Consider the following 13,691-nt stretch of genomic DNA (forward strand, 5'->3'; position numbering starts at 1 on the left):
TGGATGGTGTAAATTATTAATTTAATTTATTTAATTGACATAGGGTTTTTCACATTTTCTGTTTCAATTTGTGTCAGTTTTGAATAGGTGTACTTTTCAGGGAATTTATCCATTTCATCCATGTTTGTTCACATAAACTTTATCATATTCACTCATAATTATAATCCTCCTTTCCTTTTTGGTATTGTTCATTTGTGTTTTCTCTCATAATTATTAATTAGTCTAGTTAATGGTTTGTAAATTTCTTGATCTTCTCATAGAACCAACTTTGTTACAGTATCTGTTGTATTTCATTGGTTTCTGTTTTTATCTTTATTATTTTCTTCCTTATATATTACTTCGTGTCTACCTTGTCCTTCCTTTTCTAGCTTCCTAAAGTAGAATCTTAAGTCATTTATTTAGTGACTTTTTTCTGTCCTTTAATGTAAAGATTAAAAGTGATAAATTTCACTTTAAACATTGTAGTAGATCAAACTCACCAGTTTTGGTGTGCTATCTTTTAAAAATCTTTCATATTGAAATATTGTCTAATTTCTCTTATGATTTATTCTTTCAGATATGTATTTTTAAGTGTGTTGCTTAATTTCCAAATATTTATGGTTTTCCCAGATATCTTATTGTTGATTTATTTTTTAATTTGTTTTAAATTTTTCATAATTCAAAATTTTGTGGTGAAATACTTCGTATGTAAAAGATCTTGCTAAAATAGTAAAAAGCATTCTCGTATACCCTATAACCAGCTTCCCTGGTAACCATGGTACAATGATCAAAATAAGGGAACTAATATTGATAAAATTCTATTAAATTTCACAGACCTCAGTAAAATTTTGTGAGTTGTCTTAATAATGACCTTTTTCAGGTCAAGATTCCAATCTAGGATCACACATTGCATTTCATTATCAAAATTTCCTTTAGTTTGGTACGGTTCCTTGGTCTGATTTTCATGACCTTGACTCTTTTGAAGAATACTAGACAATTATTTTATAGAATGTGCCTCAGTTTGGAATGATCTGATGTTTTCTCATAATTGAACTTAGATATACCTTTTTGACATATCAAAAAGTTAAAAGTGTAATTTCCTCATATCATATCAGGAAGTAAATTGGTACGTTTTCATATGGGTAATGTTTACTTGGACCTCTTTGTTATAGTATTCTCTGCCAGGTTTCTCTATTTCAAAGTTTCTATTTTCCCTTAATAATTTTCTTGTGGAAAGAGCTATGAGACTGTATAAATATTTTGTTTCTCTTCTTACTTTTGTCCACAAATTTAGCATCCATTGATGATTGTTGCCTAGAATAATTAATACTATAATGTTTGACAAATGGTGATTTTCTGATTCCACCAGTCCTTTTATAGTTATTAATTGGAATTTTACTATAACAACCCTCCTTCCCTTCTCCTCCATCCATTTATTTTCCCCTGAATTCCTAAAGAGATGTCTTTGGCCTCATGGAGATTGCAATGCCCTCCTGCTAAGGAGTCTCCTAAACGCACACTTCATGTCTTTGTTTCTCAGGCTATAGATGAATGGGTTCAGCATGGGGGTCACCACAGCATACATCACTGCTGCAATCCTGTCTCTACCACCAGAATCCACGGAGGGAAAGAAATACACTCCAATAGCAGAGACGTAAAACAAGCAAACTGCAGAGAGGTGGGAGCCACAGGTGGAGAAGGCCTTCCACTTCCCACTCGTTGATGGAACTCTCACAATGGTGGCCACAATGCGGATGTAAGAGATGATGATCAGCAGGGAGCTCAAGAGAGTTAAAGCCCCTCCCCAGTACACCAGCACACATTGGTTGGCACGAGAATTGGAACAAGACAGTTTCAGTAGGGAAAGAAGTTCACAGAAGAAGTGGGGGATGATGTTGTCAGTGCAGAAGGATAGCTGAGCCAGGAGAATGGTGTGGGTTAGAGAGTATGAATGAGTAAGGACTAAGGACATGGCCACCAGCAGGATGCAGCTTCTGAAGCTCATCACCAAGGTGTAGCGAAGGGGGTGGCAGATAGCCACGAGCCTGTCATAGGCCATCACCGCCAGGAGGAAAACATCTAGACCAGTGAACCACAGGAAGAAGTAGAGCTGGGTCAGGCATCCAGCATAGGAGATGGTGTGACTGTGAGACTGGATGTTCACCAGCATCTTAGGAACTGTGGTTGTTGATAAACACACGTCAGTGAAGGCGAAGTTGGCCAGGAAGAAGTACATGGGAGTGTGAAGGCATGGATCCAAGCCAATGGCAAGAATGATCAGAATGTTTCCCACCACGGTGACCAGATATATACCCAGGAAGAGGACAAGAAGGGTCAGCTGCTGTTCCTGCTGCTCAGAGAGGCCCAGGAGGAGGAATTCAGAGACACTGGTGTGATTTCCCGGGTTCATGTCGCTGGTGTAACTAAGGAACAAAATGGAGGGTGACACTTTAAGAAGTTTTCTTGCCCTAATGTTGTCTCATTGGAAAGAGAGGTATAAAGTAAAGATGTCACCAGAATATTAATTAATATCAATTAATCAGAATATGTATTATGTTGGTGAAACCTTAAAGAACCCTGTAAGGTGATTATTGCTATCTCCATTTTACTGATGAAAGAATTGAATCTTCTAGAAAGAGGCAGAGAGAGGCGAAGGTAAATTTCAGCCATCCTGACTGCAGAGTATGTGATCTTAACATCTCCACTCGTCTGCCTTGGACAAGGCATCCAAAACAAATTCTTTATTCACTCTGCAAACATTTGTCAAGAACTCCTATGTCAGCCTCTGCTTCAGGCACCAGAGAAACCCTCATGGAGTTAATATTATAGTCTGAGGAGATATATAACCAAAAAAATGTAAATAAATAAGAAAATAAGTTCTAAAATGAATGTGATAGGTGTATAGTGATGACCAGAAGATTACTTTAAATTAAGTGGTCAGCTAAGAAGTCACTAGGGAGAAATGGCTAAGAAAGAGCCAGTCAAATGATGAACTCAGTGGAAGAGTATTTCAGATGCAGGAAATAGCAACGACAAATGTGGGGGGATGAGCACATGTGTTTCTGGAACAGAAAGAAGGCAAGCACGGCTCAAGTATGTCTAGCAAAGGAAAACGATAGGAGGGAAGGTTGAAAAGGTAGGCAAATGGGGGTTAGATTTGGCCGTGGAGTGCAGATTAGAGGATTTCATTCTCAGTGCACTGGGAGGCCTGTGCGGTGGGTTGGTGGGAAAGCAGCAGGCAAGCATGATTTGATCTATGATATGGAAAGATTACTTTGCTACTGTGTGGAGAAGGATTGTGGGGGCAGGAGTGCAAGCAGGGGTGCCAGACAGGGAACACAGTCAGGATCCCGGGTGGTAGCTATGGAGATGAGAGGGTGAGTTGGGATGGGCTTGGGCTATGTTCTAGAGAGTTTAGTGACTTGCTTAAGGAACTTTGTGGCAGGTCTGGGCTCTGGAGTAAAAGGTTTTCACCCCAGTAGCTGCCCCGGGGGTTCAACTATTAAAATCCTCTGAAGTACATGGGAAGGCATGGGTGACTTCACCTACCAAGGGGAACCTTTTAAACATTATATGGCCAAAAATATTTGATAAGTGTTCTTTAGAATATTTCTCAAATGGCAGAATGCCTGCAAACATAAGAAGACAGAGAAGAGGGGTGTCAGAGATCCGGATGATTCTGAATCATATCACTAGAAGGGGGGATGGGATGGGAAAAGCAAAGGCTTCAGGGACAATTCATAGGATAGCAGATATAAAAAGCATTTATGGGGCGGGCCGCGGTGGCTCAGCGGGCAAGAGTGCTTGCCTGCCGTGCCGGAGGACCCCGGTTCGATTCCCGGCCCCAGCCCATGTAAAAAACAAAAACAAACAAACAAAATATAATAAAACAAGAAAATGTTTAAAAATGTTTAAAAAAAAAAAAAAAAAAAAAAGCATTTATGAGGTGTTTACTGAGTACTAATGATTAATCCACCCAACCTGTGGGCTATGTATCATTACCCTACTGTGCTGGTTTGAAACTGTCTGGTATCCCAGAAGAGCCATGTTCTTTAATCCTCATTCAGTATTGCTAGGTGGGATCTTTCTTATTGTTGCCAAGGAGATGTGACCCACTCATTCAAGATGGGGTTGCTCACTGGTGCCCTTTAAAAGGGAACCATTTTGGAAAAAGCTTCAGTGATGGCAAGGCCCACACAGCCAGAGATCTTCGGAGATGCAAAAGGACAATGTCCCTGGGGAAGCTTCATGAAATTAGGAGAGAAAGCTAGGAGACATTGCCATGTGCCTTTCCAGCTGAAAGAGGTGTGCCAGACTCACACACCTTTCTTGAATCAAGGTATCTTTCCCTGGATATCTTAGTTTGGACATTTTTCTAGCCTTAAAAATGTAAACTTGTACCTTAATAAATTCCCTTTTTAAATGCCATTTGGTTTCTGGTATATTGCATTCTGTCAACTTTAACAAGCTGAAACACCTACAATTTCAAATTAGGAAACAGAGCGCTCAGAGAGGTTAACTGACCAGCTTAAGATCACACAGCTAATGAGTGGCCAAGTCAGTAGTTAATCTAAGATCTTTCTTACACCAAACCTGGCAGTTAATCTATTATTCCATGCCACTCCCAACACATGCAGACTTTTATTTTTCTCATGAACACTAGTTATGTGCCAACTACTTTGGGAATGTAAACATGTGGTATAGACCTGTTCTTCGGAATGTTCCCATAATGGGTCTAGGGAGCTATATTTGTAACTATTCATCTATTTAAATATTTATCTGTTGCCTACCATATATCAAGAATGCCTGTAGGTACTGAATATTGAAGATTAATCAAAATAAGCACAGCTCCTGCTTTTATGGAACTAACAGGAAATTGGGGAGATTGACAATAAACCATTAAATAAGTAAACATACATTTTAAAATGCTGATTAGTATTAAAAAGGAGAAAATTTAATAGGAGGGTCTAATTTAGATTAGAGTTCATCAGAAACTTCTTCAAGGAAGTTAAATATAAGCTGGGACCAGAGGTGGTAATAAGCTGCGTCAAGAGCAGACATAAGAAGAGTGGGGAGATAAACTTTTGCAGCTCATGGGAGGGTCCTAAGGCAGTAAAGAGCCTGGCCAGCATGGGAAGACCAACGTGGCTGGAGAACAATGAGCAAGTAGCTACATAACATGAGATCTGACCACAGGACTGAGTCATGGAGTCAGTTGAATCAAGCTGAGCCATTTGGGTTGTTTTTTCAAAACTTGGGGTTAGGGATATAGAGAGCTTAGCCAGCTGGTGTTGGGCTCTGAAGATATAAGTTCATGTACACTTGGGAAAAGAAGCAGTGTCCCATCACCACAGCCTTGTGCAAATCTTTGTTACAGAGAAACAGAAGTTGGACATGTCTGCAGAGAAGAAATTTGAACAGACCTGGAGAAACAGCAGTCAAGAAGCCTGGCATTCCACAAAGGCATAAAAGCTGCCTGATGATTTTTCAGTTTACTTTCATTCTGTAGAGGCTTTCCTTTCTTTTTTTTTTCTGTAACAATAGGCAGAATGACTTAGTGCTACAGAGTATAGACTCTGGGGTAAGATGGACCTGGGTGTAAATCCTGCTTCTGCCATTGACTAGCTATGAGTAAGTTACAAAATCTCTCAATGATAACATAACAATAAAGTAGCAGCAGCAGTGAGAATAAAAGTATTGAGCATTATCCTGCCAGGCATTGTTCTAATTGCTTTACTTATATTATTTTATTGGATTTTCACTGATTTTTATGATACACTCACTGTTTTTCAGGTGAGGAAACTGAAGAATAAAGAGGTGGAATAATATTTCCCTAATGGCAAATGTAGTAAGTAGAAGAGCTAGAACTTGAACTCACTTATCTGGTCCAGCGCTTACCCAGCTGATCCAAACCAATCTCAAATGCTGTGAAGCTCTGGAATTCTGCAGGCTTGACACTTTCCCCTTCAGAAATGGCAAATTCATATGACAGCCTTATATGGAGACTCAGCTTCTTCCCTTGATGGAGTAGAAATGAAATCTAATGTTGTAGGTGACTGTGGAGTAGATTTCTGGAGTCACAGTAGATGGAGGGGTCTCATGCTGGGAATATTTACTAGATTTAGAGGCCCCAGAGTTCTCATTAAAGGGAATAGAGACTAATTGTCTCTGAATCCCTGAAGAGAGGAAATAAGCTGCTGTTTCCAGGTGGGACACCTATTCCACTTACAGATTTGCAGACAGTGCGCCCCATTGTTATCTCCTTGACATGCACTGCTCTGGATTTGCTGCTGTGCCCTTAATCACTTCAAGTCGTGGCTCAGAAGGAAGAATTAGAGTAAATGGTCCAAATGGAGACAGCAGAGATGAGACATCCTATTTCCTGAGGATGACTTCATACTGTCTCAGCCCAAGTACCTTGGCCAATATTCTGACTCTTTTGTGTATTGTACACCTCATCAATGCAATGGAGTGTGTTTCAATTTCCTGACTATCCAAAGCAGACATCATGAATTGGCTTAAACACTGGGATTATTTTGTTTACAGTTTAAAGCCAGAAAAATGTCCAAATTGAGGCATCATCAAGGCAATGCTTTTTTCCCAAAGACCGGCTGGCAGTGATCCTTGGCTCCTCTGCCACGTGACAAGGCACCTGGCAGTGTCTGCTGATCTCTCCTTTCTCCTCTGTGTTTTGTTGCTTTCAGTTTCTTGCTTCCATGGAATTCTCTTTCTTCCTCTCTCTCTGTAGATAGATAGATAGATAGATAGATAGATAGATAGATAGATAGATAGATAGATAGATAGGTAGATATAGATAGATATAGATATAGATACATATAGATATATTCATTCTCTTATAAGGGACTCCAGTAATAGAATAAAGACCCATTCTGACTGAGGTGTGTCACACCTCAAATGAAGTAGCCTTATCAAAAGTCCTACTTATAATGGGTTTACACTTACAAGGATGGATTAAATTTTAGAACATATTTTTCTGGGGTTCATACTCCTTCAAACCACCACATGGTATCTTTTGTGGAGTGGAAATTCTTAAAATTAATGTGGACCAATATATCGGTTATGTCTAACTTGCTTTGCTCAACATTTTGCTTGCGAGACTCATCCATATTAGGCATATTTGTGTGGTTTATTTATTATCATTCTGTTTAGAATCCCATTACATTAATGCACCACAATATTTTAATCCATTATAATGTAGAGGACCATTTAGGTTGTTTCCAATTTGTATTATTATGAATAGAGATGCTGTGAATATTCTTGCGAAGATCTTTTGGTAAGCCCATATATTTGATTATCTACGGTATATACCCAGGAGTGGAAATACTGGGTCTTGGAGAATACTTTAATAGATACTATCTAAGAGCATTCCAAAGCTCTCCAGTCCTATATGCACTCCTGTCAGGCATGGATGAGACAGAGGTCAAGTGCTCCCTGCAAAGAAATAGCAAAGCTATCTTTGTGGGAATAGGCACCTGATGTCCTGAAAAGACTAAAGTGTTGCAAAGCTACTTGAGTCTGGGTGGAAGGACGCCTTGGGAAACGTGTAGCTTTTGACTCATCCTGACACAGGGAAGCAGATGGTTCAGCCCTGGCTTCCTCCTTACCCATTCTTTAGTTACACTTTTGTTACTTTCTTTACCTCGCAGTCCTATAAAATAAACAGTGCTGAACCTCCTGGAAGGGGTCTTTCAGTCTCCATCAGAGGTGAGAGTCCCACCTGGTCCCAGCTTTAACTGTATCTTTGTTTTTTGTCTTTCTTTCTTAATTCTCTTCAGTCCCAACACTGAGTCGTGCTGGTAGTGATGCACTCCCAGTTGTAACCTGAGAGTTTTTATTGTCCACATCCTCAGTAAGAGTTGGGTATTCAGTAATAGCCTTGTAGTAGTATATCAATGTGGTTTAAATTTGTATTTCTTTGAAATCACATGGATTTGAATACTTTTAAATATGTTTTTGAGTCATTATAATTGCTTCTTTTGTGAAGTGGCTAGTCCAATTTTTAAATTTACTTTTCTGTTGGTGTTTCTCCCCTTTACTCATTGATTTGAAGGAGTTATTTATATGTCCTGGATTTGGGTTTCTGTTGTAGATAGAACATTTCTCCACCCTGTGTGTGGCCTTTTCACTCTCTAAATGATATATTTTGATGAACAACAGTTCTTACACTCAATGTCATCCAGTTTGTTCCTCTATGATACATACTTTATGTGTTTTAACTTGGCCAAATACATAAAGATATTCTCCTATGTATTTTCAAAAATACTTTTATTTTTTACCTTTTCTGTTTAGATCTATGATCATTCTGGAAGTGATTTTTGTTTATGGTATAAGTTATAATTCATCTTTCTTTTATGTGGATATTCACACACATATATACTGGTACAATTTTGAGTGGAATAGCAATAGAAATTAAATACACATTTGGAAAACCCCAGAGTTTAAAAAATAGGCTTCATTTCAATTTCCAAATATATGGAAGTTTAAATAGGCAACAAACCAATAATGATATATCAGATGTAATAACACAATTAACATGTTTGATCTAATGAATATATCAAGAACCCTGTGTCTACAATCATAGGAATATATACTCTACTCAAGCCAAATAAAACAATTAAAAATGGATGATATATTGGCTTATAAGAATGATTCAGCAGTGTCATACAGATCACATTCTGTAACCACAAAATAATTCAGCTAGAAGTCAACGATAAGAAGATAAACTCCCACATATGTTTGGAAATTAAAATAGACATGTATTCAGAAATAGACCACCAAATCTAAGGTCAACTGATTTTTGGCAACGCCCCCAAATCCTCTGAACTGGGACAAAATAGTCTTTTCAATAATTGGGCATGGAAGAACTGGATATCAATAGCCAAGAGAATGAAGGAGGACCCCTATCTTACATCCTACACAAAAATTAACTCAAAGTGGATCTAACACCTAAATATAAGAACTAGCACCATAAAGCTTCTAGACAAAAATGTAGGGAAACATCTTCAAGACCTAGTAATAGGAGGTAGCTTCCTAAACTTTACACCCAAAGCACAAGCAACAAAATAAAAAACAGATAAATGGGAACTCCTCAAAATCAAATGCTTCTGCACCTCAAAAGACTTTACAAAAAGATCTGAAGAGGCAGCCAACTCAATGGGAGAAAATATTTGAAAATTACATATCAGACAAAGGTTTGATTTTCTGTATACAAAAAAAATCATACAACTCAACAACAAAAGAGCAAACAATCCAACTATACAATAGGCTAAAGATATGAATAGCCATTTTTTTTTGAAGAACAAATACAGATGGCTGAAAACACATGAAGAGATGCTCATTTTCACTGGCTATAAGGGAAATGCAGATTAAGACTACAATGAGATACCACCTCACACCTATAAGAATGGCTGCTATTAAACAATCAGGAAACTATAAATGTTGGAGAGGATGTGGAGAAACTGGGACACTTATGCACTGCTGGTGGAAATGTACAATGGTGCAGCCACTATGGAAGACTGTTTGTCAGTTCCCTAGGAAACTAAATATCGAGCTACTCTATGACCCAGCAATAGCACTACTTGATATATACCCAGAAGAGCTGAAAGCAAAGACACAAACAGACATTTGCACACTGATGTTCATAGCAGCATTATTCACAATCACCAAAAGATGGAAACAAACCAAAGGCCCATCAACAGACGAGTAGATCAACAAAATGTAGTATATACATATGATGGAATATTATGCAGCAGTATGGCAAAATGACATCCTGAAGCACATGACAAGATGGATGAGCCTTGAGGACATAATGCTGAGTGAAATTAGTCAGACACAAAAGGACAGATACTGTATGATTCCACTTTTATGACCAGCATAAAGGTATAATAAGAGACTTATGATACAGAATACAGGGGACTTAGAGATGCATAGAAGCTAGAGATGGGTGAACTGTTAGCTAATGAGGTTGATCTCCAATGTAAGGGAATAGATAGGAGTGGTGGTGACTCTCTAATGGGTCTAGAAGTAATATTAACATATTGAAGATGAACAAGATTGAAAAGGGTTGTATAGACCCACTGTCCCACTTGTCTATACTCACTTGTATAGACCTGTGTCTCACTGACTCACGCTAGAAATATGAATGAGTTCTTGTAAGAATTACTTGAAAGATATGATTCATGTATAAAGAGTGTTTAAGTCCAGGGTACAGGGGAAATCTGCTATTGCATGCTATGAGCTATGTTCAAAAGGAAACCATCAGCACTACCTCAGTAGCAGAGGTTAATAATGGAGTGAGAGACAAGAGTTAAAAGGAGGTTTACATTTCCTATTTGGTGAGGATGTTTATTGGTTGTCTGTCTATTGGGAACAATGAAATCATCTACAATTGAGAATGTTGTTGGACTGTGAACTTTGGGCCCTCTACATAATGCCTGATGAGTGCAGGTGGCTGAAGGATGCATTGACAGAGAAGTAGATTGGTGAACGATGGTGTATACTTATGAACGAAGACTGTGCAACTACAAAAAGGAACAATGTCCTGAGGCATACAGTGATGTGAATGAACATGTGGGACATTTGGTAAGACAAAATAAGCCAGAAACAAAAGAACAAGAATGGTATGGTCACCTTTAGAAAACGCTTATAAGAAAACAGTGGCCTAGATTGTAAGCTTTTAGAGCAGACATATTAAGTGCGGAGTGGTGATTATTATTTCTGGATTCTGAGAGGCTGTTATATATATATATGTGTGTGTATATATATAAAACCTGATATTTAGAGAGATAAGAATGAAGCCGAACAGATTGGGGTTAAAGTAATTCAGAACGTAGGGGTAAGGAAGACAGTGTCTATATTTAGAACCACACATACTCTTTGAGACCAATAGAAGAAAGGTCTATTTGATCGGGAACTGGAATTATCTGTAGTGCATAATCTAATTCAATGTACCTGTATAGTTCATTTGAACAACTGAAACACAGAGAGCAGAGAATGAGAAAGAGGTCCTTCAATCTTGTATAGATTATTGTAATGCCTGGAAACATCCTAGAGTATACTAACCAGATAATTAAAAAGTATTGGCAAAGGCCCCTGAGGGAGGGGAGAAAGACTATGGAACTATTAAACCTTACCATCAGGGAATCCCCTGATACTGTGTCAAATTTTAGGGACACCCAAATCAATAGGCCATGCCCTTGATCATGAGGCTTACTCTTGTGAAGCTTATGTAGGTACCATAGAAGTTAGACTACCTATAGGCATGCCTAAGAGTTACTTCTGGAGGACCTCTGTTGTTGCTCAGATGTGGCCTCAGTCTCTCTAAGCCCAACTCTGCAAGTGAAATCATTGCCCTCCCCCCTGCGTGAGACATGACATCCAGGAGTGAAAGTCTCCCTGGCAACACGGGAGAGGACTCTCATGGATGAATCCAGACCTGGCACCATGGGATCAACAATTACATCCAGACCAAATGGGGGAAAAGAAGTGTAATTAATAAAGTATCAGTGGCAGAGAGAGTTCAAATAGAGTCAGGAGGCTACTCTGGAGATTGCTCTTATGCAAGTTTCAGGCAGACTTTGCTACCTACGTAACCTGCCAACCCCCAGCCAGGACCATTCCAGCGAATCCTAAAGAACACCTAGGGCAATTTTACAAGATTCCACAAGGGTTCCAGGCACTAGAGTAACTTTCCAGAAACCTACAACCTCCAGATGAGTCCCTGGTCCAGATAAATCCTGACACCTAGCCCAGCCTCTCCAGAGCATCAGATAGTTTCATCTCCCTACCCCATATCAGTGACAGACCCTCCCCATATCGAAAGTTTAGAATTGCCATAGCCCAAACAACCCCACTGAGAGTTTTAGAAAGATCAAAGGTGATGGTGGAATTATACATAGAAGATAGGACTTAACAAATGAATATGAATGCTGAATCATTAAATTGATATCTCTTTTAGTATCCAGAATTTTAGAGTAGCTAGAAGTAAAAACCTAAAATTGTGAAATTGAAACCCATATCAAAGTCTGAAATATGTTCTAATTGTGTTGCTGTGCTTGGAAATTTAAGCTTTTTTTGTATATATGTCATTGTTCTCAAAAAAAGAAGGAAAATAAAGTCGATGGTGATGATAAAAAAGTATTTAAGCCCTCTAGCATCCTATAATCTGGAGTAACTAGAAGGAAAAATTTGAGAAGAACGTATAGTAGCCCATGACAAACTCTGGGATCTAACCCATAACCACTCTCTGCCAAGGAATGACTCTCAGGCAGCTTAGCAAACAGACTATTATAAGAGCGAGCCTGCTAAGTTCAGGGGGCAAGGGCAGAAAAATGAAATGCTATTGGATTTTTCTCCATCTTAAGCTGTCCCTGCCCTTTCTGCCTCAAATACTTTACCAGTATGGAGCTGGGAAGGCTTTCAGAAGGTTGCAGCAATAGGAAAAACTTTTCATTTGTGGTGTTCAGTTCATTTATCCAGAATCTGACTTACCTGTGTTACCCTTCTATTAGCGGAAGTAATGAAGAATTGGTTATATTACTTCAAGAACGCTCGCCTGCCATGCCAGAGGACCCGGGTTCAATTCCCGATGCCTGCCCATGTAAAATAATAATAATAATAATAATAATAATAATAATAATAATAATAATAATAATAATTTTTTAAAAAGCCAAGGTGCACAAGGGGTATGCAAGCTGTTAATATTGAATTATATACTGAAACGATGCCCTTAATGTTTGTGGGCTAGAACGTAATCATAGTGAAAGGGAAAAAAAAAATTTATGAGTGTCACACAGCTGTGTCAGAGGCTCTGTTAAACAGTAAAATGATATAGAGTGGTTTATTCAATTCATACAAGTAATTTTTCAGATCTACAGAATGAAAAGCTAAACTTATCTAGGGGAAAAAGTATTTACATTGATAGCCACATATCTTCTAGCCCCATAAGTAACCTGCAATCACTTGTTAGGAAAATATTCCACAGCCACATAGGTCACGCAGGCATTTTTTTGTAGTAATTATACTAATTTTTTTCAAACTGAGCAAAACAATGCAACTTTTACTTTTTCCTATCTTTGAAACTGTTAGCAGTGATTCTCCTTCCCATCCTAATCCACCCCATTCCCAAGACAGGAACGAAAAGAGGTGAGAAAAAGATCCTTGATTGTTTCTCATTTTCCTCTTTTTCCCTTGGAGTAAACTAAAATTTCACTTAAAAAATTTTAAAGTCAGAAGGGTAACAAGAGGCTCAAACATTTTTCTTCAAAATAAAGTAAATAAGTAAATGGGCATTCAGATGTCAATAATCAAACAGTCCACCAATACGGCTTTAAGATAATTTCATTTTAACAGAAAAGTGTTCAAATAAGAAAGAAGCTTCCTGAAAGGCACTTGATTTAACAATAAATTATAGCTTAAATTATTATTATATCAATTATACCCAACAACGGCAGAGTTAATTTTTCTTGCTTTCATGAACCCTTGTAAGGCTAAAGTACAGTGACTTATAAATGTCATATAATTGGCTGGTAAACATCCTCCATATTGATCAATCATGTTTATTTAAGGTTTTCTTAACATTAGATACTTTTTAATGGGTGTAAAAAACTTAGCAAACAACCATTTCATTTCTTTTCCTATCCTAGTCACATAAGCCATTTATAACAGATGATACAGAGTTCACCTGTAATTTA

At 38.2% G+C, this 13,691-nt stretch overlaps 1 protein-coding gene across 1 annotated transcript; it reads right to left on the reverse strand.

The window, feature by feature from the left end:
• Positions 1-1,450: 1,450 nt before the first annotated feature.
• On the reverse strand, positions 1,451-2,389 carry LOC143655957 (olfactory receptor 1f45-like). The gene has a single exon (XM_077127525.1). It carries the CDS (start codon positions 2,387-2,389, stop codon positions 1,451-1,453), a length of 939 nt encoding a protein of 312 aa, XP_076983640.1.
• Positions 2,390-13,691: the final 11,302 nt, after the last annotated feature.

This window comes from Tamandua tetradactyla, chromosome 2, assembly GCF_023851605.1.
Source record: "Tamandua tetradactyla isolate mTamTet1 chromosome 2, mTamTet1.pri, whole genome shotgun sequence".
NCBI classification, from domain to species: Eukaryota; Metazoa; Chordata; class Mammalia; order Pilosa; family Myrmecophagidae; genus Tamandua; species Tamandua tetradactyla.

What these genes read in the sequence shown, in the direction of transcription:
- LOC143655957 (XM_077127525.1), bottom strand. Translation starts at nt 2,389, where the DNA reads ATGAACCCGGGAAATCACACCAGTGTCTCTGAATTCCTCCTCCTGGGC.